The sequence below is a fragment of the Silurus aristotelis genome (genome assembly GCF_946808225.1).
Source record: "Silurus aristotelis genome assembly, chromosome: 6".
NCBI lineage: Eukaryota > Metazoa > Chordata > Actinopteri > Siluriformes > Siluridae > Silurus > Silurus aristotelis.
In genome coordinates, this window is record NC_139579.1 from 12358667 (window position 1) to 12385385 (window position 26719).

Sequence of the window (26719 nt, forward strand, 5' to 3'; positions counted from 1 at the left end):
AGAGCTGGCTTTGTGCTTTGTGGGCAAAAGTTGGGCATCCCAATACTTTTGTCTATATATTTCAGTTTTTTATTATTAAAAATCTTAAAACAAACTACTCAGGAGTACCATAACTCACCTTGTCTCCCTTCTGTCCAGTCCCTGGCTCGCCTTTCTCTCCCTTCGTCTCCAGTTTCTGAGAGAGAATACCGGCGTTCGAGGGGCACATTGCACACGACTCACCCTGACAAGGACAGAACAAGACAGATGAGTTTGGGAATCTAGCCTGAGCATTTCTGCCCAAAATGCAGAGAGAAAGAGAGAGAGAGTCTTTTTGTTCTTTCTTTCAAGCTGTAATTTAGCTAAAAAAATCTCCAAACTCACCTTCTCGCCTTTGGCCCCCTCTAGGCCTCGCTCTCCCTGTGAAACAAACAGTAATGAAACATTCAGCACTTCACAGCTAAAAGCAGGAAAAATAAAGATGGAGGATACAAAGGACATGCACGGCTTGTCAGAACACACTTGCTGCATTGTCAAGTAAGTGCTAGTGTCTTGATAAATGATTTAATAACTGTAGTTTCTTGGAGGTGAACTTAAGACTTCTAGACCCTGATTCATAGATGCTTGATTCTTCTGGGGACGGATGGGATAATTATTCTGTATATCACAATACAAGGTCAGAACTGGAAAAGCATATCACAGTTGATACACTATATGGATGAATGTTTTTGGACATGTGCTTTTTAAACATCCCATTTCACATTAAGTCTCAATTTGCAGTTATAATATCCTAAACTCTTCTGGGATGATTTTGGAGTGGAAATTTCTGATCATTCAGCCAGTTAGTACAGTCAGGTCTTGATGTAGGTGAGATGAGGAGGCCTGATGTGCAGTCAGCGATCCAATTCATCCCAATAGGATTAAGGAGCACTATAGCAGGCCAATCAAGATCTTCCATTCCAACCCATACCCTTTCATAAATATGGCTTTATTTACAAGGACATTGTCATGCTGGAACAGATTACGGTCTTCTAGTTCAAGAAAGAAAAATGGCTGGAAAAATTCCTGAAGAAAAATCGATTTCATGGGTGTTTGAGTGTTTCAGTAACCGCTGATCTTCACAAAGAAAACCTGTACAGCTGACTCAGCATGGTGCGGAAAACAAAAAACAAGCAAGTTGTATTGTGTATTCTTCCTTCCTCGTTTTTATATTTCTCCTCAGATCTATCATCAGCAAAGTGTTTTAGCCCACAGATCTCTCAGGGTGTTTTGTTTTTTTTTGGTTTTTCCCACAATGCTGTGTAAATTCTAGAGACTTCTCCAAGAACATCAGCAGGTTCTAAAATACTCGAGGCAGCCTATCCATCACTACCATGTCATAGAGATAACATTTTTTCCTCAAGATGATGGTTAAAGTCAAATTTTTGTTTGCCTTTTTTTATGTGCTATGCTGCTGCGCTTTGATTGGCTGATTAGATATGCGCATGAATATGCATGTCATTATGAAAAAAAGTGTCGACAATCATCACTGTCTAGATGTCTAGACATATAACCATTTTAATACTCTACAAATGTCCTGGGACAAAAATAAGCTCCGCCCACTAATAGACTTGTTAATTTGTCCCACCACTTGACCCAGAACTACTCCACAGTTCCACCTTTTAACATGTAAGTTAAAGGAAAGTAGTGGGTCAGTGGTTAAGACTTAGTATCGCCAATCTCCCACTATTGGGCCCTTGTGCAAGGCCCCGAACCCTCTCTGCTCCAGGGGTGCTGTATCCTGTCAGACTACAAGTTCTAACAAATGAATTTCCCTGTGACAAGTTAAAAACGACTTTACGAACCTTTCCTTTAATAAGTGACAATAGGAACAAGAAACCGTACAAACCTTTTCTCCCGCTTTTCCATCTTTCCCTGACTCACCCTAGAGGTAAAAAAAAAAAAAACAAGAAACATGACGTTCCATGACGATTTCATACTCAAAGATGCTGTAACACTTTACCTACTTGACATACGTATTCATTCTCGCATACATTTCATACGTCTCTCCATTAATCTCTCAATCTTGCCCTTTTTTTGCTCTCACTTTCTCCCACGTCTGAGGAATCGACTCCGACCTTATTGTAAATTGTTACAGCGAAGCGCACACTATAGTCGTATAACCGCGCGGACTCTTATTTGGCAGATCGTATCCTCCTCACACAGTGGAACAGACAGCAAGACCAAACAGGTAAAAGAAAAAAAAAGAAAAGCACACATTGCGCTGTGAAGATTTCATCTCTGCCCCCTCGAGCGCAATGAAAAGTAAGGTGAAAAAAACCCCAAACAAAAAAAAACCCTGCTGCTGTTGACAATGGAATGGGGGTTTTGTTTAGTGAAAAATCACCAGGCCTCAACAGATGAGTTATAAAACCGCTCCCAGTGGCTATAATTATGTGAGATAGAATATGATTATGTGGCTTGGTTGGTGGCGAACGGAATAAGAGCATCGTTACTCATTGGATATAAACCCAGCAGGCTTGAAGCATCGTTCCATTGGTTTCAAAAAGTAAAAGCATGAGAGAGAAAGAGAGAGAGAGAGAGAGAGAGAGAGAGAGAGAGAGAGAGAGGGAAAAAAAAAAGGTGAGGATTGCCTAGCACAAGGTAACCTAGCTAAAAAAAAAAAAAAAAAAAGGGATGTGAAAGAGAAGCATGCCGAGGCAAGATAATGTATTGACTTTCTGCAGCACAAAAAAGTCCTGGAATCCAGACCATGAGTTTATGGCCTTTTTTTGAAAAATATTTTAATAAAATTAACCGAGTGCTCATGAGACCGTAGGATTGACTTTAATTCACACTTCAATGGCGTGTCGGTGTAACAGGTTTTATCATGTCGGTGTGAATCCATAGGACTTTGATGGAGAGATTTAAAATAGACATTCTGTACATTTCAAAATATAATTTTTTTTATTTTTTAGGGGAAAAACTTACATTTAAACCTGGTTCTCCTTTGCCTGGTTCTCCGGGTTCTCCTTTAGGACCTGGCTTCCCTTGAACGATCGTGGCTCCGCGTAAATCCTTCGGCAGCACCGGACAAACTTCGCAGGCTTCACCCTTGATTAAATTGCCAATAAATTAAATTCAGTAAATATACAAAAAAAAAAAAAAAGCATAGAACCATCGGAGTTTTTGACACAGATTTTGTCTATGTTTGATTTTTTTTACTTGGAAAAAGCTTGGGGTCAGACAGAGGGGAAGCAAACAGGGGACATGGAGACTGAGAACAGTGCAGATATCAGAATCAAAGCCAGATGTTGCTTGCATGTGATTTTTTTAAACGTTTTTTTCCTTTTCTACTGTAAATAGTCTGAATTTTCCTGAAGTTCGGAATTTTAATGAGAGCCAGGCCATGTTTCTGCTGCTTCTGCTCTACAGCGCTTCTATCACCGCCAAACACTTTGCAGTCGCGCGACACATTTTCACATGAACTAATATATTTTTAAACTCATGTTCCAGTGGTGATGAGACGTCACTCCGAGCGTCCATCAAACTTGACTATAACTGAAGCAGAACCAAACATACACCCTTGTTTTTAAAAAGCATTTCTATTCCTTTTTTTCCTACTTTGAAGAGCAATTAGATTAGATTAGATTAGACCAATGAAAATGAAGTCGTCTAACCAGAAATGCATCTAGCAATGTGGATAAACAAATCTTAATATACAGATATACAATAAACGTCATGAGACGCCATGGCAGCTTTAACACGTCCTTGCATTTCACATCAGAAAGACATCATCTTGCGCCCAGATGCTACGAGGCAGCTCCGTCTCCTGCAGTTAGTTTAGTAGATTAGACGTTATTAAAACACAATCAATCACCGAATGCTTCTTTATTCAGGGCGAAGATTTAAATAAAGGAATCTGGATCAACCATCATTTCCAGGATCAGCATTTGCATGAACGTTATAGGAAAAAATCATAATGATTATTATATAAATATGATTTTATTACAGTTTAAAATGCAAACAACAACAGCGGGAAATGCTAATCCGTGTAGACGGTCTGGTCCAGGAGTCAGACACTGGCGCAGGTTGATTAAGTGACGTGAGGGAAAGGTGAGAATGTACATCATTTTGAATCATGAAGCTTGTTTTTTTTTTTTATTCAGAAATGCTTTTCAGGTAAAGATACACTCTATGGAGAAACGTTTATAGACACCTGACCCGAAGATTCATCTTCTGAACATCCCATACCGTAGCTAGTCCCAATTTTCTGTTATAATAACCTTCAATCTCCTGGGAAAAACGCTCCACTAGATTTGAGGAGATTTGTGCTCATTCAGCCGGTTACTAAATTCAGGTACTTATGTAGGTGAAGGTGAGGAGGCCTGGGGTGCATTCAGCCTTCCAGTTCATCTCAGAAGGTGTTTAATAGGGTGGAGATCTCATCTATATAGATGGCCTCTCAAGATCTTCTAGTCCATGTACAGCATCAGTTCGTGGAGTTGCCAGAGGGTACATTTTAACGCTACCCCCTTTCCGAAGGCATCTAATACAATTGTATGGTAACAGTTCGGGGAAGAACTATATATGGTTGGAAAAGTCAGGTGTCCAAATACTTTTGCCTTTTATAGTGTGTGCATCTTGAAGATGGTCAAATTTAACAGTGTGACGTTTTAAAATAAATAAATAAATTACATTACATTACATTACATCTTCTCCCGCTTATCCGTATAAATAAATAAATAAATAATAATAACTATATATATATATATATATATATATATATATATATATATATATATATATATATATATATATATATATAATTATTATTATTATGATTTTTTTATTATAAATAAATTAATTAATTAATAATAATAAAAAAATTATTATTTTATATATATATATATATATATATATATATATATCATAAAATTATTATAATATATTATTTTTTATAAAAAAATGAAAAAAATAATTATATTTAAATATACACATGATAATATTAATAATGAAAAAAAATGTCTCCTCGTTTTGTGTCTACTCACCTTTTCACCTTTGGAGCCAGCTGGACCTCTCGGACCCTGAAATCACGCAAAGCACATCGTCAAAGTAAAGCGTGGGAGTTCATCAGCTTTTCCGCTTCCACTTTAAATGTACTTGCAGATTATAATTAGCGAGATAATGGCAAGCATTGATGTGGCATTGATGATGGTGCTGCGCAGACGGCGCACTCTTTCGTTCGGTCCCGTCTGAATAATAACGAGTTTGAAATGTAAAAAAAAAAAAAAAAAAGAAGAAGAAGCGCCTTTACATGAAAGGATCATCACACTTACAGGATCGCCTGTCATCCCGTCCTTCCCAGGTATCCCAGAATCCCCCTGGAACAGTGAATTACTTTGATCAGGCACGTTTTTTTTTTTTGAAACGCCTCATGATAGAGTAATGAGGAGAGGGAGCTGAAGAGAAACAATTGTACTTTCTTAACAAATTCGTAACAATAATCAGTCGAATGCGGTTGCACTCACTTTGTCTCCGTTTAATCCTGGCAAGCCTGGGCTTCCCTGAGGGAGAAAAGAAAATATATAAAGAAAAGGATGACAAACGGTTCATCAGCCTGGATTGCTATAATAAAGAAAAATGCGTTTAAGTGTCATAAATCATTATACACAAAGGGCTCTTTTACCTTAATCGCTCATGGAAATGAACGCGTCGTATATGAAAGAAAGGATCGCGAGATTAATGCTAATTCTGAGGAAATGACATGCGACGGTGAAGCAGAATGTAGTCCAAATCAGATTTAAGTTGTTATTGTTTCAGAATAATGTTGTACTTCGAGCTGACAGGAAGGCTCAAGTAACTAATATAACTACTTGTTGCCAACGGGAGTGAACAGAAAAGCATCTTAAAATCGGCTAACCAAAAAACCAGATCAGGTTCTAAACTTATTGGTCACCACAAGAATCTAAGGCTATACTGGGCACCAACTTTTGGGACATTTGAACATCAAAAATGGACTTCAATAGCATGAGTAAAAAGACAATATAACAATAGTACTAATAGAACAATCCAGGCTGGTGGTGGTAGTGTAGTGCTGTGTATGTTTTTTTTTGGATCTCTCAGCATTATCAGGGTTCCTGAACACATGCAACCCCTTCCGGCTCTTACCAGCTACTAGATTATGAACCACTTGAATGTTACAAAGTCATCTTTAGCTGGTTCCATTAACAAATTAAAGTTCAGTAAAGGCATTTCTAGACACATGACAGCTAATCCAATGGTGCTCTTTCGAGGGTGTGGTAGAACAGTAGGTTCACATCATGAATAGCTATTTGACCAGGTGAACATGATATTTCCAGCATCTTGTCGAATGTTAAACTAAAGCTCTTGGGTGGAGTTCCTCAAATCTGAGTACATATTAATGCTAGCTAAGTACTTACAGATTTTCCTGGTTTGCCAATGCCTGGAGGTCCGGGGGGTCCTGGTAGGCCTGGTTCTCCTGCAAGCCCCTCTGGACCAACAGGCCCTGTGTTTCCCTTTTAAAAAAAAAAAAAAAAAAAAGCATTTATAGGCTGAATTGTAAAACACAAAATGTAAAACCAGTCGCTACATGTTCAAATCGATTCCGAAGGATTTGTCAAGGTTTACCTTCTGGCCTTTAGGACCCATAACGCAAATAGATCCAGTGCGGCCCTAGAACAAGGCAGAGAACGAGGTTACGCCGCCGGTTCGCATGAAGACAGCAATGACATACACCGCTAATACGCTGCTAAAGCGATTCTTCTCAATCTAAAACAATCAGGGTCATCAGTGAAGGTTGGTTTATCCAGATAAACCATTCCTGAATGAAAACAAATTAAAACTGTAAACACGCGCTAAGCAGAGGGAGTGTGTTAGAGTAACTCGTATACCGGGAAAAAAAAAAAAGATTAGGGTGTTTAAATCTTGCTTAATGCGCTCCGACTCTCCATTTAAAAGAATCAATGAAATAGAATTGATTTACGGGCCTTTGTTGGTCTAAGGTAATCTATGAGGCATTAAGGAGATTTAAGTTCTAAAGAGATCTCGGGTGAAGAAGGAACGCGCGGCAGAGGACAGCTCAACGGCGGCATAATTCGCTTTAAAAATAAGCGGCGTACTATAAATGTACTGCGAACGTATAAATTTTGAAGGCCGTCGAGGAATCGCTTGGGTACATACTGCAGGCTTTAATGGTAGCAAGGTCCATGGGGGACAATTACACTTGATGGACATTTGAAATGAAGGTGTATTCTTGTGGATTCTGGACCTACATCTTTGCCTGGATTTCCAGTCACACCTGGGGATCCGATTTCACCCTTCTCGCCTTTGTTTCCCTAAGGAAGTGCAAGATAAATGAATGAGTGAGTGAAAGAAAAGCCCCCCAAAAATTTTTTGTTTTATTTTTCACCTTAATTCCTACAGCCGCTTCCCAATTTCCAGACAGACCCTTGAACATAAGAGAATAAGGATACGAAAGATCAAGATATATCCCCAGGCTTCAAACAAAACCTCTAGAACAATCCATCGATCTCGCCTGAACTCACCGATTCTCCTTTCTCTCCTTTTTCCCCTTTCGTTCCTTCTGGACACTGCGAAAAAAAAAAAGACGAGCACAAACATCTCATCAGTCACAGCATACTTTATTCGATAACAATCTATAGTGAAATTGAAACGAAAGCTGTGGGCAAAGGTGAGGAACTCACTCGTCCGGGAACTCCTCCTCCGGTGCAGTCCAGACCCTGCAAAAGCATTCTTTTTAGATCGGAATCGTGCATGGCGCTATAATATAATATTATATAATCCTCTTAAAAGGTATTCTAATGATTGGAACCGAGAGGAGCACAGTTTAATATCCTCTCATGATCCTCTCATAGCCTCGCATTAAGGAGATGGGTTTTGCTATTATTGTATCAGTAGACAATGCCAAAAATAATGAAAGCCCGGAAAAGTCAGTCTATTCAAGAGACGCTTTGGCAAAGAAAAAAAGAGGCGCAGTCTCTAATGAGCCAGAGCTTAATGATGGCAAAACAAATGAAGCTCCGCGTGCACTCGCTGACTCCGCTGACTCGCTCGTCTAATCTCGGCAGGTCCGGGCCGTGAATGACAGCTGTGCTTTTTTTTGCGCGTTGCCAAATGCAAGCCGTTGATAGTGAACAAACAGCTAATTCTTACCCGCTCTCCTTTTTCTCCTTTCAGGCCACGTTGACCCTCGTCCCCTTCCTGGACGAGCTGCAACACAGCAGAGAACCTGTTCTAACACAACCGTACAAAACACCCCAGTGTGGCCTTGTGTACGTTTTATGCATATACTGTATCTATGTATGAATATAAATATATACACTGTATTTATAAGGCGTGCTCATACAAGCCGTGTGAAAATGCATCATGCAGGGTGACGCCGTTTTTTTTTTTTTTTTTTCACATCTCAACCCTCTTTCATCATTTTTCTTACTCCTAAACATCTTACATCGGACAGAATATAAAAAACTATCGGAGATGTGGAATATCCAAGGTATGCATACGCATGCATATGGTGCGAGACACATGCTCGATATGTGGTACCCACATTTTGATCCTCAGTGATCAACACACAGCCTGCACACTAGGAGAGAAAGTAAAAAAAAAAAAAAGAAAAAAAAGAAAAAAATGCCAAATCATGTCACAGGAATTTCACACGTCAGACTGAGGATGGCAGTAAAGCACAGTTTAAAAACGAAGGACACGCCAAAAAAACAAACAAAAAAACCCAACGCACATAAGGAGGAGGGGAGGTGGGGTTGGGGTGGGGTTGATATAGGGTAGATAGAGAGGGGAGGTGTTGGTGGTGGTGGACGTGGGGAGGGGGCGCCACTAGTGCATCTCTTTAGGGCGGCCTATCTTTCTCGCGGGAGATAAAGATCAGTAAGAACAGCAGGATCCCTATGGCAGCGCTGGCACACGCCAGCTGGAGAGCAACACGGCCAGGAGGTGTTGGGGGGATGTGAACTAAAGCAAGTCATAAATAGCCGACACTTACAGCAAGAGGCCGTAATTAAAACAAAATCTACCACCCGTCGCGCCTGATTCGAGACCGGGCTGTTAATGTATACTGACTGAAGCGAGCTCAAAAAAGCAAGGAGAGACGTGAAAGCAGGATAAAACTGGCCTTGTCTTCGCCCTCCTGGCACGAAGAGTGCACTTACTCATCCTTTCCAATCATGGGGGGAAAGGGGGGAGCGGAAACATAAAATATATCATCGTCGAGATTTAACTCTTCAGTGGCATCACGGACAAAAAGAAAAAGACGCCATTATTTAAAGTTTCATGGAGCTGTTAGAATTCATTAGGACCTGTTCGCTTTTTATGTTTAATTCATCTGAAACCAGGTAAAAAAAAATCTTTTAAAAACGCTTTCCCTCGCTGAGCCATAAGTGATTGCGAGTTGACGCAACTGAAGTGCGAAATAGACTGACAGGAGATGTTTAGCATGCTAATTTGAAGCACTACTCGGTTATTGCACACGAGCGACAAAAACAGGCAGGAAACCAGCGAGCCCCTGAAGATCGCTGCTGCATAATAACATACAAATCATTCCGCTGTCAGCGTATTATCTCAATTTTCAATCTCGGATGGTGTTCAAATTTCGATCTCCGCTGCGCCGCCTTCGTATTCGGCTTACCGTTTATTCTGAATTACAGAGGAGGCCAAAAGGTCTGGCGGTGTGTAAGGATGAGCTTCCAGACTCCAACTCGAGCAAATGGAGCACATGTGGCAGATTCTTTGCTAAAGATAGGATTAAATAGTGTTTCTAGTGGTTCGGGTTGCGAGACTTACTTTTTCCGCTAAGTCTTTGGATCCATGGATTGGCTGCAAAAAAATGAGAGATGAAAGTTTTTTAGAATTCTTTAAAAAAAAAATGTCAATCATATATAAATTTGTATATAACAAGTAATCTTTGGCACACCTGACTTTTCCACTCATATGTTGTTCTTCCTCAAACAGTTCCCACAAAGATGGAGGTACATTGTATAGAATGTCTTTGTAACATAAAAAAATTTGGGTTCGACTGGATTTTATCGATACTGATAACTAGGTTGGATCGTACTTGCCGATAACCGATCAATCAACCGATGGATAAAAAATGGATACTAAATTAAAAAAACAAGCATAACACTATATATGATAAAAAAATTCTATCAATATTAAGTCTCCAAATAAATAAAAACAGATACACTAAATAAACAGCACGTAGTGCCAGTGATTCACCTCTAGTAGCCGCTCTGGTACTGTATAACGCAACCCGGAAAAACTACCGGTATGATTTTTTGCCAATAGCCGATAGTTCAAGCAAACAATGTTAAAACATTCACCTTTATTGAACTAGGAGACCCAAACCCAACCTGTTCAAGCATGTAAAGCCAGCTCCATGAAGATATTCTTTACATGGTTTGGAGGGGAAGATCTTAAATAATGCCATAAATGTTGCACTCGTCATTTGAATTAAATCAGCAACACTTGCATTTAAAGTACATTTATACAGATTTATCATCAGCTCAGAAAAGATAAGGAAATTAATGTCCATTTTTTTAAAGTAGGAGCAAAAGGCTGAGCTGCAAAAGAAACTAGAATGTGTTAAAAGCTAGCTTCCCTAACTAGCTATCTAGCTAGCTACAGTAACCCTAACCCTAAATCCTCTTTGGTTTAAAGTGACGGGAAGAAGATTCGATTCAGTGACTGAATGAGTAAATTAATCTTTTTCGAGTCATTTAGTTCATTTCATTCCTTTTATTCTTGAATCACTTTCTATTGAAGTCACGACAAAAGAACAAACGACTTGGACTAGAAGAGTCGAGAGGTAAACTTCTTTATTCCGTTTCCTGTACACAACCTACAGAGATTTTGCAATGATTTGCTCATGTAGTAGAAACTAAACAAATCACTCTTTGAGACGACTCGTTCATCTGAGTCTCAAGTTTCAAATTTATTTCTATAGCTTTTTGCACTGGACATTGTCTCAAAGCAGCTTTATAGAATTTCAAGAATTATAGAACAAAAATGTTTTACATAAGTGAATTATGTGTATTTATTCCCAAGCTGGGGGCGACTGTGGCAAGGAAAAACTCCCTTAGATGGTATAAGCAATAAACCTTGAGAGAAACAAGATTTAAAAGGGGAACCTCATCTTCATTTGGGTGATATCGAGAGTGCGATTATAAAATAATAAAAAACAATACACCAGAGAGAGAGAAATACCATGAGCACTGGAGTGTGTGATTAAAATGGACGAAGTGTTCGTGACTGACCCATCACAAGTGTTAACACTGGCTGCATTTTTTCACTTGAACTCGGAGACCCCAACCTGTTCCAGCACGACAATGCCCCTGCGCATAAAGCTAGCTCCTTGAAGATATGCTTTTCCATTGGTTGGAGTGGAAGATCTAGAGCGGCCTGCTATAGAGCTTTCGACCTCAACTCTATTTGGGATGAATGATGAATTGGAAGGCAACCCAGGCTTCTTCACCTCACCTACATCAGTACATAACTTTACTAACACCCTGGACAGGTATTCATACAAAATATATACATATATACATATATATATATATATATATATATATATATATACATATATATACACACATATATATATATATATATATATATATATATATATATATATATATATATATATATATATATATATATATATATATATGTGTGTATATATATATGTATATATATATATATATATATATATATATATATATATATATACATACACACTGTATATATATATATATATATATATATATATATATATATATATATATATATATATATATATACACACTTCTGCCACAATATTGGGCAAAATGTAAGATTTTTTTAATAAACGGGTAAATCAGTGGTATATATATATATATATATATATATATATATATATATATATATATATATATATATACCACTGATTTACCCGTTTATTAAAAAAATCTTACATTTTGCCCAATATTGTGGCAGAAGTATGTGCTAGGGATTTGCTAGATAAGCCGATATGCTCTGGATAGGAAGATTGGTTGAAAATGTTCTTAAAACTGTGTGCAGAGATTTTGATTTCCCTTTATATGATGTGTTAAAAGTCATGCAAACACAATGACAAATGGAGCCGAGCACCTAATCTCCAGTTCTGCCTGCAGGACCAAGCAACATATTAAGATCCAAGTGAAGCATCACACTAACACACACACACACACACACACACACACACACACACACACACACACACACACACACACACACACACACAAGCACATTCTGCAGCAGAAGGTAAACAGTCCGCACAGCTCCGGGCATGCACAAGACCGAAAAGCATAACGGTGACGTGTTGTGAACACGCAAGCATGGAATGCGGGCATTAATAATGCATGGCGCTTTGTTGGAGTCGGCCGCGATGATCTCGCTCGAGCCGTGCCGGCGTGGCAGCGCACGAGGCGATTAATGCGATGATGCTGGGAATACATCAGTCACCAAGCCGCCGCCTGCATCTCATTAGCCACAGACACGCATACTTTGTGTGTGTGTGGTGTGTATGTGTGTGTGTGGTGTGTATGTGTGTACACAGACTCCATGTGCAATGCCACATTATTGCTCTCGGGTAAGGAGCAACAGCGAGCATGTGTGCGCACGCATGCAGTGCAGAGGCAGCCGACAAATCCATGCGCGCCAAATCCATTCCTTTTTATAAATTGCCGGCGTATAAAAGTCACTTGCAGCAGGAGTCGAATTAACACTAATATCCAACAGCGATGACTGAAAAAAAAAGGATTGCACACACACACACACACACACACACACACACACACACACACACACACAAGAGAGAAGCTAAAACAAGCACAAACATGCACACAAACAAAGTGTACGCCACCATAAAACAGCTTCCTCCTTTTATTTTGTTTAGGCATTCTCTTAAATTCAGGGCTCAGCAGTTCATGTCCTACAGTCTTGCAAAGTTTTTTTTTTCTAGTTGCCCAAGAAAGTTCAATCATTGGTCTTTAAACAAGAATAAAAATAACAAAACTTTGCTAGATCCCCCTCCAGGACTATTTTTGAATCCCATTATAAAAAGCCAGTAAGCGCAAAGGTGTTTAAAAGAGGATATTAAAAGCACAGGTGAGAGCATCTTCAAAACCTGAGGCCAAAAGTGGTCGAAGAACCAACAACCAGTGAACTCATCAAAAGTGATGACCGCCCAAGGTCTAAAAAATGAATGCTGGCTCTGATATGTGACATCTTTAGAACCCAGCTAGAAGAAACTGGTCTGGAATCATGGAAGAGGAGACGGTGTGATGTTCCGCTGGGAAACTTTGGATTCCTGGCATTAATGCGGATTTGACATTGACACACACCCCCTGATCAAGGCTTGAACCTTGGTGAAGACCAAGTTACACCCCTTTATGGCAACAGTATTCCCTAATGGTAGTGGCCTAGAGGTTGCAGGATAAAGCCCACTGCATTTCCACACAAAATAGACTGAGGAACACTGACAAAAAGTTGTCAAGGTGTTGCCTCAGCCTTCGACTTCCCCAGATCTGAAGATGTTAGACTTGGACAAGAAGTTTGATCCATCAAGGGCCCATCTCACAACTAGCAGGACTCAAATAATCTGATGATAGATTGGTGTCAGATATGTTTTGGTGGCACAAAGGAGGACCTACACAATATCAGGCAGCTGGTTGCGAGTTCGAGTCAGGATTTTCTTCCATCATTTATTCCTCTCTAAATGGTCTGGTTGCATGCTAAAACTGATCGTCATGCTAAGTAGATACCATCAAGCGGGAATCAGAACAAATTCAAAGCAGAGCTTTGATTGGCGGCTTGCTGCGTGTTCGAGCAGTTACATTTATATCTGCTTGTAAATAAAAATTAACGACCGATTCCGCAAAATGTGGTCGAGTAAAAAGATATTTAACTTTGAAATGTAGTGAAGTTAAAGTCTCCCCGAATAGAAATACTTCAGTAAAGTACAGATACACAAAAATGCAACTTGTAAGCAACAACGAATTACATTTTCCTTATTACTGTCCACCACTGCTGTACTGAATAAAATATACAACATTTGTATATGTGGAAGCTATTTTGTTGTATCAGCATTGATCTATTGATCAGCGCTATAGATCGTAAGTAACTCTGGGACCATCTCTGGGACCAGCAACAATCCTAGAACCTGTGTGTTCCCTTGTGTGTTGGCCTCTACGTCAGGTCTTAGAGATGTTCTAGGACTCCATTGATCGCGGATGCTCACCAGGTCAGTACATTTGGGTCTAAATTCGTATTTCATTACGTGTTTGGAACATATTGGCAATAGACCGCCATGCTAATGTTAGCACAAATGAATGTTAGCCCAGATCCCAGAAAGCAAAATCAAGACGGAACAAAACAAGCGGATCTGAGATATTTGAAGTCACACCAGATACGCTCAGCAACAGAACTGTACACTTTTGTTCAACCGATGCTTGCTGGGTAACAGAAGGAAAATAAAAAGCTTTTCTGCGGCAGGATTTTAATGCATTCTGAGGACACTGTGCACAAGCTGAAAAACCAGCACAAGCTTTGTCGATGCTAGTTTTCCTAAATAAGCAGAAATTAACTAGTAAGGTTCTTGCAAAACCAATTTCAACAACATTATCCTGTTGAATCCTGCTCATGCTAAGAATTATACTATAGGAGGGTAAATAGGGCAACATATACTGTAAAGTACAAGCAATAAAAGCTTTGCAGTGACCTTTCTCTCTCCCTCTTTACATCCTACCTTCTGTTTGCTGATTACAGGTGCTGTTTTTATTCATTGTTTGGTTCAGGAAAAATTGTTGCACCAATCCTAACATCGCAAGAAAGGCGTGGCTTCCAGCAATGCAACAACAACCAAAATGGTGAAGTGTTTTGTCATTATCGTTGTGAGCCCTACAATTTTTGCTAGTTACTGAATTCTCTTTTAAGGGGCTTTTTTTTCACAAGTACTTTACAGCAATTCTTTCTTTGCACAACCAGAGGTTATTAGGAAGTTCAAGTCAGAACACAAGGTCAACTATGATACACCAAACCTGGAGCACAGAGGGTCAAGGACCTTACTCCAAAACCCAAAAGTGGCAAAATTGGAGCTTGAACCTCTGACCTTCTAATCATTAACTCAGAGCCTTAACCACCTGTTTATAGAGTCTGCCTCAGCACCATACACCACTGCCATTACCCCGCTGGTCCTAAACCTGCTGTGTGGACAGGTAGCTTGGGGCGTGCCTCTACATTACCTCCCATAGTGTTACTCTATATAGACACACTAGGTTAAAGGCGATGGCAAGAAAGTTGTTCTTTTCTTTCTTAGATACTGCTCTGTCATGGAGTCCACCTTCGCTATACACCTCAGTACTGGTTGCATTTCATCAATCCTAGTTGGCGATTGTTTACATTTTCCCCAATTGTTTCTTAATTTTTTATAATTAATATAAAGTGAAAGTAAATGGAAAGTAAAGGCATTTCTGGGTCTCATGCATGTCCGTTCCATCCATCATAAATTCACTTCATGTTTCTCCCCTTTTATTCAAGACCTTTAAAGGGGCAGGAACAACGATGTACCTCTTTCCAGATCATATTTAGACCAGTTTTTGTTGCAGAGGAGAACAAACCCCATGTAAATACTTGTGTTTGGGAGCGAATTAGTGCTCTGGAAATGATTATGGCACACGTGTGTGTGTGTGTGTGTGTGTGTGTGTGTGTGTGTGTGTGTGTGTGTGTGTGTGTGTGTGTGTGTGTGTGTTAGTGACAGAGAAAAACAACAAATAGCAGATGTAAAAGAGCAGTTAAAGGCAGGAGACAGTTAAAATGTAAAAAGTGGGAAAGATAAATCTCTCAGGAACACACATCCTTATTAGATGACCCACACTGGTTGCTGCCATATGCACACAAAAAGCATACGCTTATACCATGAGTAACCTCCGGCTAATAATCAAATTGCTCTGTTTTTCGCTACTGCACTTTGTTCAAAATCTTCAGGAGGAGGACCAAATAGTTCACAAAACATTTGGGGGAAAAATAGACTAATTAAAACAGACCTTGTGTTATAAACTTACATTAATTAGCCACAGAAGCATAGAGTCAATGAATAATAAATAGTTTGCTAGTACTAGAGAAAGAAATATAATGATAGAATTTTTGTTCTTTAGGATGTTGAGATTTTTTATTGGGTGTGACGACGATGGACAGGATTAGAAATCAGCTTATTAGAGGGACCGTGCATGTAAGACGTTTTTGGGAACAAAGTGAAGGAGGCCAGATTGAGATGGTTTGGACATGTGTAGAAGAGGGACATGAGGTTTATCGGTAGGAGAATGCTGATGATGGAGCCACCAGGAAGGAGGAAAAGAGGAAGACCAAGAAGGAGATTTATGGATGTGGTGAGGGAAAACATGCAGGTAGTTGGTTTAAAAGAGGCAGATGTAGAGGACATGGGGAAATGGAAGAAGCTGAAAGAGTATAGTAATAATAATAATAGTTATAATATTTGTTGTCTTTTTTTAAGTTTTAAATTATTAATTATATAAAAAAAATTATGGTCAATTTGGTCTCAGACAGCACTTAATGTTTTACTTAATGTCCACTTAAGGTTTTATTATTTACATTAATTCAATTTAAGTCAATTCGATTCAATACAATTAAATTCAGTTTTATTTGTAGAACCCTTTTAACAATGGACATTGTCCTAAAACAGCTTTATAGAGATGACGAGGCTATGGAACATATTAATGTGTAAATTTTGTGCCTATAAATTTGTACTTTATAAGTTTATCCCTATTGAGCAAGTCAGTGGCAACTATGGCAAAGAAAAATTTCCTGAGATGGCATGAGGAAGACACCTAATGGTCTTGGTGGCGAGCATTTATTCATCACAGTTCCATCATTGTTGAGGGACACTGTTCAGTAATGTACGCTTAAATGCAGAACCGTTCATGCAAGCTGTGGCGCTGAGCCATCGTAACAGACAGTTGGTATTAAATACAATCCAAATCCATACATAGTTCTTGACAGTAACTTTATAGGATGTTCTTGTAGAAGCTTCCTAAGCTGCACAGAGTGGTCTCCAACTGAAGAGAACTCCATTCAGAAGTAGGAAGTCAGGATGAATCAGACAAAGATCCTAAAATCTTTACTAAACAAATAAATGTAGCTAGTAATGGTCAGTGATATTTATAATCTAGTTGCATTTAGAATAAACAAACAAAACAACAGTATAGAACAGTATCAGCTAGGTAGTAAAGTAGCGGAAAAACGAGCATTTGATAAAGCTGCACTGCTCTTCTGGAATTTTTTATGGATACTAATAAGGACGAATTCAATTAGCACTCGGAACACGTATACAACGAAATTAATTCCGAGTTCCACTCGATTGTTTTTTCCCCTTATCCCTTTACAAGGTATTTCCCTCTACCCAGTAGCCAGGGATTTTTTTTTTCTATATTTTTCCTGCCCAGTTCATTTTCAGCCTGCGCTTGGTCATGCTTATTTTCCTAGGCAACAACAGCACATTAAACCCATTACCGCTTTCTCATGGGAACAAACATCTATCACACCTTTTCGGCAGCTCAAAAAAAAAAAAAAAAAAGCCTCAGGAAAAAGTTATACAATTCCAAAAGCGAGACGTCCTCCAGTGGTGTGTTTTTGATGCTTCGAGAATTCAAAGTAGAGTAATAAGTGTTACACGTTGCGACGTGTACACGTTTCCAACGTCTTTGTTGGCAGATGAATAGGTTCCGGCAAGAAACAACATAAAAAACAGGAAAAAAGTTTGTCTATTTGGATTGGCCTTGAAATAAAAAAAAAAACCTAAACTAAAAAGTCTCAAGGAGGGTGGAATAAAGGGAGAAAAAAAACAGAGAGATAGACCGAGATGGACAGAGATAAAGAGCGCGAGACTTTCGAAACTTAAGTTCAGTGGGTTTACATCTGCTAATAACTGCTGAGCTGAACCTCTGGTTGGTAAAAGGCATGTTAGGAGCAGCTTTATTTGCAGTGCAAGCTATGTCATCAGAGAACAAATAGATTGCAGCTGGGAACAGGGCACACACTCAAGTCATTAACAGAAGGGGAGATGAGCAAAGTGCAACAATTCACTCTGAATGCAAAATAGACAAAGGCTGGGAGTGATAAAGAGAATGAGAAGGCCAAAGAATTGCAGGGAAAAAAGAAAGAAAGAAAAGGAATTGGGGAAAAAAAAACAAAAGGCATATGAGAACTATAATCTGGGCTACGCATCACCGGTAAAGCAAATCGTTCACCTGCCAGAAATGCGCTCCTGTAAGTCTGATAATAATCCTCACTCGGATCCAGTAAGCGCATTACCCTGCTCAGGGCTGTGATGGATCACGTCATGGAGGACGGCGTTAATATTGCTAACTGCAGCATAGCTTTCGGTGTTTGTCTCTCGTTTTTTGCAGATGACCCACTATAGCACTTACATCTGCACACCGGCTAATGCATGCTAGGTTTCTTTTATGCCGAGTTTGCAAAATTGAAACATTGGATTCATTTAATTTTGAACTAAAGACAATTTTAAAAGGTTTAATATTTCTTTTTGTTAGTGACACTGCATCAACGTTTTTTATATATACCCTTTATATACCCTGCCACTCTTGGGCCCATAAACAAGGCCCTTAACCCTCTTTGCTCTAGGGGCGCCGTATCATGGCTGACCCTGCGCACTGACCCCAGGTTCAGAGCAAACTGGGATATGCAGAGAAAGAATTTCACTGTGCTGTAATGTATATGTGACAAATAAAGTCTATTCTCTTCAATATTCTTCTATATGGTGATTTATGCAAATTTATTATTTGTGAAACTGAACTCAACATAGAGCATGGAGACAAAATATTCTTGGAAATGTTTTAAAGTAATTACGGTGTTTTGAATGGCGTAAATCAGGACACCAAACGGAAGTATTGCTATGTTTCCACACGGACGGATTTGATCGCCGGATGTGTGCATCATGGCGGATTTTTGGTGCTCGATTGGAGCCATACAAGGGTTCAGTGATTACAAAAAAAATTTGGTGGAGTTTTTTTTATGTAATCGAGTAAAGAAAGGGCGTCATGAATAAATGGTGAAAGAGACATGGAAACTGCATTAATCGCCTATATAATAGAGAGAGAGAGAGAGAGAGAGAGAGAGAGAGAGAGAGAGAGAGAGAGAGAGAGAAAAAGAGAGATAGAGAGAGAGAGAGAGAGAGAGAGAGAGAGAGAGAGAGAGAGATAGAGAAAAGAAATAAGAAAAGAAAACCATCTGAATCAAGATACGATGATTGAACTAAAAAAAGGAAATTCTAATGGCTCCTGTGTTTTTTTTTTACTTCAGTCACACCTACCTGGCTAAAAATGTTGGGCAGAATCTCCACCAGGTTCTCCGCTGCTCGCCGACTCTTTGGGGCATCTGGAGGGCACTGGAAAGCAAACAAAAGAAACAAATGATGCTGCTGATTGTTTCCCTATCCAACTCTAAAATTTCGGAAACTTGCCAAGAAGTCTCACTAGTTAGCTCCTATTCAAAAAAAATTAAATAATCCCACCACCTGGTTCTGATGATAGTTCAAAACACATTTCGAAACTGTCTGTAACCCTCTTACCATGTGACACAGACACTGCTTTCTTCCCTTTATAAAACTTGGCAAGGCAAACTGTTGACAGTTTTTTTTTTTCTCCTGAAGTTTGTTTAGGGGCATCTGTTGCCCTTGTTTCCATTTTAAACTCTGCTCTCAGGGAGCCCTGAGCATATGCCCCAGCAGAACGGCACACGCTGAAGATCTAGGGCTCATTAAAAAGCCTCATTAAAATGTCTGACTGGGAGTAGTTTAGCGTCACGCTTACAATGAACTTGCCTGCCTTCCCGAATAATGCATGGAGATCCATGAATCTGTTGAATTGTTATATATTTTTTTTGTTACACCACAGTGGTGCTGAATTTCTGAAAATAGAAACATGCGGATTCGCTTTCTTTTAACAAAAATGTTAGATGCACGCTAATACGCTAGTTATTTTCCATTACTGTTTCTATAGTAACAACCCAAACACTGAGACTTGGCGGAAGCTCGGCGTAATGTAGTGCTTTTATAAAATAAGGTTTTTTTTAAAGAGCGTGAAGCGTTTCCTTAAGGAGAAAGTGCTGAAGAAATTATTTACAGTGGCGTGCGGAATTTTGTGCACCCCTGGTCTTTGTGAACAGCAAGTGGAATATAAAATGATCTCCAAAAGGCATAAAGGTAAACATGTAACACTCAATTGCAATATTTTAAGCAATATCAATGTATCGTTTTTGTTTTCTACAATATTAGAGTGAAAAAACTGGAAAAGCAGCACCCTGCAAAAGAATGGGACCAAGGTATCGTTCCAGGTGATGCTAATTTTTAAAGCTTTATAAATACCCAGACTTCTCTAACCTTGTCCCAACAATCAGAAGCCATGGGTTCCTCTTAACAGTTGCCTGGCACTTTAAAAATGAAAATGATTGATGGCCACAAAGCAGGAGAAGGCTGTAAGAAGATAGCAAAGTGTTTTCATGTACCGATTTCCTCAGTTTGGAATACAATTCAGAAATGGCAGTTAACAGGAACAGTGGAGGTGAAGATAAGGTCTGGAAGACCAAGAAAAATATTGTAGGATTGCTGGAAAAGCAAATCAGAACCCCTGTTTGACTGGAAAGGTTCTCCCGGACGATTTGTGGAGTGGTACACTGGTACAAAGATTGCCTTCATTCTACTGTGTCCTCACCAGAAAATTGAGAGTCTGAAAAGTCCTGTGGGTAAAATAAAACTTTTTCGCCGCAATGAGCAATGGTATGTTTGGAGAACAAAGGGCACAGAATTTTATGAAAAGAACACCAGTCCAACTGAAAATCTGTGGCTAGACCTCAAAAGAGCAGCGTGTGCAAGACGGCCTAGGAATCTCACAGAACTGGAGGACTGTTTTACGGAAGAATGGGGGAAAATCCCTTAAAAAACCGAAAGATTCTTGACTGGCTACAATAAAACATTTACACCTAACCATAAGAATTGTATGGCAGTTTTTTGAACATCCCATTCCAGATTGAGTCCCCATTTTCTTTTATTGGAACCTCCATTCTTCTGGGAAGATGTTCCACTAGATTTTGGAGTTTTCTAAGCGAGGTGAGGAGGCATGAGGTGCAATCGGTGTTTCAAAAGTGTTCAATAGTATTGAGGTCTTATTTTTATAGCAGAAGATCTTTCCATCCAGCCCAAGTAAACCACATCTCCATGAAGCTGGCTTTGTGACCACTAGCACTGGAATGCCAAAACAGTTTTTGTTTTCCTTATTCAAATGAAGTGAAGTTTTTACCTTTTATATCCAAAGCTATTCTACACAATAGAGTGGTTTCAGAAAAATAGATGGAAAAATAAGCGGTTACATTACTTTTGTTCATCTAGTGTATCTTCTGATCTGATTGTACGCTCTCTTCCTTTTCCTGTCATACAGGTAGCGTTTCCTGAGCTCTTTATTTGGAAAATTTCTAGTCTTTATTCAGGAGGTTGGGTGCTGTTTTTTTTTCTGGCAAGAGCTCCACAGGAGCGAAACATTTCTCTGAACCGTAACAATTCAGCAAGCTGAACCCTGTCAGAGCTCTGATCAATTTAGAGGTTGGGGGTGTTGGGGAGGGGTCCACCACATGCTAGTCCCTGAAAAAAAAAGGGAGTAAAGGGAAAAAAAACCTTTTCTTTCACATGGATGACTTAAGTTTAGTTTTGACCCTCAGGACCTGCTTATGTAAGTTGATGCCATGATGCAATACTGCTTGAGCCATTGTCTAAAACCATAAGACTGGTATATATTTGACATTAGCGGTGTAATGGTATATGTATTCACACCGAACCGTTACGGTACAGGACTTTCGGTACAAATATGTACCGAATGCAATCCTTGTTTTATGTGCAGAACATAGTTGAAAAAGTTTTTAAGTTCCCTCGGGAACATATTAAGTGGCAGACGGCAAGTTTGTTTAGTCTCCGCTTCGTGTCATTGTAATTTCATTGTACTGTTAATTCTACTGGTTGCTTGAGACATTTATAATAAAGTATATGTACAAATATGTGGGGGTTTTTTTTACTTACTTTCTATGCATATATAAGATAAATAAACATCAATATATTGTATAACACATTGATGATATTAATATATTATCATATGATATGAATATTTTGAAGTTTTAAACAATTACTTTAAGTACTGCATTATGTTTAGCTGTTATTTATTTATTTATTTATTTATTTATTTATTTATTTTACTTTAAACGCAATTGCAAACCAACAATAAATGTTTTTTAAAAAAAAAAAAAAATATATATATATATATATATATATATATATATATATATATATATATATATATATATATATATATATATAAAAATAAATTTAATTGTTTTTAATTGAATCAAATTAATTTTTGCCTATTTTATCTATGACTCAATTTAATTAATATAATAAAAAGTGTATTGTATTTTTTTGATTTATTTTACTTTATTATTGTATTTTTATTTAAATCAAGCAGGTATTTTATAAAAAAAAAAAAAAAAGAAATAAAAAAAAATGTAACTGTTGTTCACAAATGGTAATAATAATAAATGATGTTAATTAAAAAACGACAAGATTTTGTTTACCGTTACTGTCAGGGATTCCCCTGCCACGCCTCCCTCAGTTGCTGTCAGATATTCACCCTGCCACGCCCCCCTCAGTAGCTGTCATGGTTCCTCGTTATACTTTGCCTGCCAGGATCACCGACAGCTGTGGCTCGTTAAGGACTAGACTATATAAACTCACGTTCTCGAGTCACAGGCTGTTGGTTCTTGAATTGTCATGCTGGTCATCTCCTGTTCACGCGACCGCCAGCCTGCCCGCTGGTTCTGTTTTCAGACTCTGTGTCCATGTGCGGATTACTCTTTGCCGTTGCAGTTTACTTTCGTTTTGGATTACTCGTCTCGAGCGGATATTCTTTGTTTGTTTTCTCGCCACGGCAACTGTGAGTGTTTTTTTTTGTTGAACTGACTAAATAAACCATGATTGAGTTATTTCCGCTTCCGCGTCCTGTCCATCAGCCTGACAGTTACACCCCTATTTGAAGTTTTTCTTTTTTTTATCACTTCCAAGACACTAACTACACTTTACATACTTCCGTCATTGTGTCAATTGATTCCGCCAAAAAAATCCCACTATCACATACCAACAAAAGATCCCATTGATCTAAAAAGAAAAAAAAAAGAAAAGACTTCATTTTTCCCTACATGCAGCCATGCTAGTATTCTCATCTTAATGCATAATTCAGCAGAAATATTGTGCATGTCCATTTCCTAATGAGACTCATTTCTCTCCTGAAGACAATCTCACTTTTTCTCGAACTCTTAACCAAAAACTTTGGCTGCTGTGTGCTCGAGCGAAACCATCAATATATCGGGGTAATTTGCCAACGCGCTCTGACTAAGCTTCGAAAATGAAGTTTAAATGACACATTAGCCACATTTTGGTCCATTTATCAAATAAATTCCATGCTAACCTTTTTTTTTTTTTTTTTTTTTTTTTTGCCGTAAATAAAGAGGACTATACATTACAGGTATTACAGAGGAGAAAATCAAATACACTGCATAAATAAAAATGTGTGCAACCATTCGTTTGTGAATGTTTCAGAATCTCTCATTGCACATTTAGTCCTCGTTTTTCTGTTATAATAACTTTTACTCTTCTGGGTAGATCTTCCACTAGATTGTGGAGTCTTTCTTGTGGAGATTTGTGGTCATTGAGCCATAAAGACGATGCCAATTCATTCCAAAGGTGTTCAATGTGTTGGGTTGAGGTCAGAGCTCTAAAGCTGGCCATGGAAAGCATATCTTTATGAAGCTTTGTGCATGGGGGCATCGTGGAACAAGTTTGATGTTAGGTGTTTCAAGGTGTTGGGTAGAACCACATAGTCAGGTGTCCCAATAATTTTTTTCCACATAGTATATCTGTTTACATACACTTATGCAATGCAAAGCTCAATTCCCTGTGGTAATCAAATCTATTAAGAATTCGAACAACAACTAGGAAATGATCATCAAGGTGTCGGATGTTGTTCTACTCCAATGCATTATTCTAAATAATTAGATTGTGATGGAAACAAAACCACAGGCTGACTAATGACAGATCATTTGTTCCGCAAATGTTCATCGTGCCGTAAAAAAACACATTAGGTTCCAAATATGTGTAAATTGGTTCCAAATATGTAACAGCTCGCACCCACAGTAGCTGTAGATTCTCCTGCTTATACCATTGGCTTTTGCCAGCATTGCCAAGCTAAAGCTGTCATTGACATGTGCAGCACCAAACTACCGAATGGATAGAAATAATGGCGGATTTTCATTAGCTACATGTATATGAAAGTGAACAGCGTTTATTTTATTAGGTTTAGGATTATTGACTGAAGGCCGGCAGTTAGAACTTATGTGCGATTGGGTACATTACTGCAATTCAATTCCGCTTGGGCATTTTCTCAGAACGGAAGAAAACATGGACGGAGGAAGATATTGTGGAAGAGAACCTGTTTCATTCAAAAGAAATCTTTTTTTTTTGCAGGACAATAATCCCAAGCACAAGGTCAAAGCAGCACTAGAATAACTTAAGAACAACATGATAAATGTTCTACAGTGCCTCAGTTAACTCCTGATTTTAATTCTTTTGAAAGTCCGTGACACTTTTTGAGAATCGCTGTCCATATGCGTCTCCAACCAACCTGAACATCCTCGAGCAAGTCTACCAAGAAGAATGGGCCAATGGTTGATTTACATTTACAGCATTTGGCAGACACCCTTATCCAGAGCAACTTACAACCAAGCAGTTAAGGGTTAAGGGCTTTGCTGAAGGGCCCAGCTGTGGTGCTGCTCGGATTTGAACTTCCAAGTTTCTGATACAGAGTCCAAAACCATAACTCAGGAAAGATACCACCTAATCCTCGCATACAGTATACACCAACTAGGCATAACTTTATGGTCACCTATCATGGCCACCTGCCTAATATTGTGTTGGTCTTCTTTTGCTGCCAAAACAGTCATAACCTGTCGATCCTTAACAGCGTGAACTTCTTCAGCAGTTTGAGCTACAGGAGCTCGAATGTTGGATCGGACCACACGGGCCGGCCTTCGCTTCACCAATGAGCCTCGGGTTCACCACTGTTCAGAGCTGCAGTTTTGGAGACGCTCTGACCCAGTCGTCTAGACGTCACAATTTGTCAAACTCGCTCAAATGCTTTCGCTCGCCGATTTTTCCTGCTTCAAACACATCGACTTTGAGGTCAAAATGTTTACATGCTGCCTAATAAGTATATTACAAAAGATAATCAGTGTTATTCACTTCACCGCTCATATTGTTATAATGTCATGTCTCATCGTTGTATATAAACGCACTGTACAGGGACATTTTTAGGTTGAATTTTTCTGTTCTTCACAACGACCTCCGGGTTTAACATGTATAAGTCGTTAAAGGCTTCAGACTCCTTATTAAAAGGCCAGAAGTTCAACAAATACAAACCCTGCCAAGCCTGTATTTAATCCTCATCTACTCAGTTGTACTTTGTCCAAATGCTAACTTTTTTTATATTTCTTCAGATAAACCCATCAAACCAAAGTGTATTTTTAATGGAAATTTCTTACCCGAGCTCCCGGAATTTCACAACAAGCTTCCTGGATGGCCAAAGATGGATCGCAATACACCACCGCCTGCTGAATGTCCATCTGACGGGTAAATAAAAACAACAGTTACATTTTTGTGGGTATGAATTAACCTGAAATAATGAACAAAATCACATGAACCAGCTATAGATTGTAATTTGATGTAGAATGTAGAACAATGTCGGGCAAGAAAAGCGCTCCTACTGTACAGACTTCCTCACCGTGACAACGGGTAGGCGTGGAACGTCTTACTTTTCATTTATGCAAGCTTATTAGCAGGTTAAAAAAGATTCCGACAGCTTGCATAAGCAAAGCAGCGCTACGTCCCTGAAGCCGTGCCGTGTCAAAAGCTTCGACGCTGAGGCATTTTTTTTCCCTGCCTCATGCGGCAATTCAAGAAAAGTAAAAGAGTTTCAAGAAAGTTATTTGAAGTAAAACATTGCTTTGCAACCATGTGGTAATAGATAATGACAATACACTTCAATGCAATCCATAAAGAGCTGAATTCATTAAATTATAGATAGACTACTTGAACAAAAGTAGGAATAACAAATGTAAACAAATAGCATATAGCTAAATAATATATCTGTTTTCTTGTCCAAAGTGGTACTAATCTGGCCTACTTATTAAGAAATACTATCATATATTTCATATATGCCAATAAAAGTGTATTACCATACATGGGTATTGGGACGCCTGACTTTTCCAGCCATATGTGGTTTTTCCTCAAACTGTTACCACAAACTTGGAGGTACTCAATTGTATAGGACGTCTTTGAACAAGGGGGCATGAAATTTTCCTTCACTAGGAGATCCAGTTCCAGCATGATAATGTCCTTGTGCAAACAGTCAGCTCCATATGGATTAAGGAAGAAACCCTGAGAGGTACCGGACTTAAACATGGACCCATCCTCATCTGGTTGGCACCTAAAGTCCATTCAATATAGTTCCATCACTGCTTAAGCGTAGGCTATAATTATTAATCAATATAGAAAATCTATTCTCAGGGT

The 26719-nt window shown here is 38.8% G+C and overlaps 1 protein-coding gene across 4 annotated transcripts in view; it reads right to left on the reverse strand.

The window, feature by feature from the left end:
- Window positions 1–26719, reverse strand: part of col16a1 (collagen, type XVI, alpha 1) — a 102421-nt gene that overhangs the window by 41532 nt on the left and 34170 nt on the right. For 2 of the 4 annotated variants that reach the window (XM_083543198.1, XM_083543196.1), the window contains exons 7-24: window positions 25693–25773; window positions 19373–19447; window positions 9796–9828; window positions 8549–8584; window positions 8155–8211; window positions 7686–7721; window positions 7527–7571; window positions 7391–7429; window positions 7254–7316; window positions 6610–6654; window positions 6402–6497; window positions 5490–5525; window positions 5298–5342; window positions 5010–5045; window positions 2950–3072; window positions 1868–1903; window positions 364–399; window positions 119–223 (exon numbers count right to left, since the gene is read on the reverse strand). In XM_083543198.1, coding sequence (XP_083399324.1) covers window positions 119–223; window positions 364–399; window positions 1868–1903; window positions 2950–3072; window positions 5010–5045; window positions 5298–5342; window positions 5490–5525; window positions 6402–6497; window positions 6610–6654; window positions 7254–7316; window positions 7391–7429; window positions 7527–7571; window positions 7686–7721; window positions 8155–8211; window positions 8549–8584; window positions 9796–9828; window positions 19373–19447; window positions 25693–25773 — 1023 coding nt within the window. The remainder of the gene's footprint in view (window positions 1–118; window positions 224–363; window positions 400–1867; window positions 1904–2949; window positions 3073–5009; window positions 5046–5297; window positions 5343–5489; window positions 5526–6401; window positions 6498–6609; window positions 6655–7253; window positions 7317–7390; window positions 7430–7526; window positions 7572–7685; window positions 7722–8154; window positions 8212–8548; window positions 8585–9795; window positions 9829–19372; window positions 19448–25692; window positions 25774–26719) is intronic. The other 2 variants (XM_083543199.1, XM_083543197.1) reach the window with 1 other exon arrangement.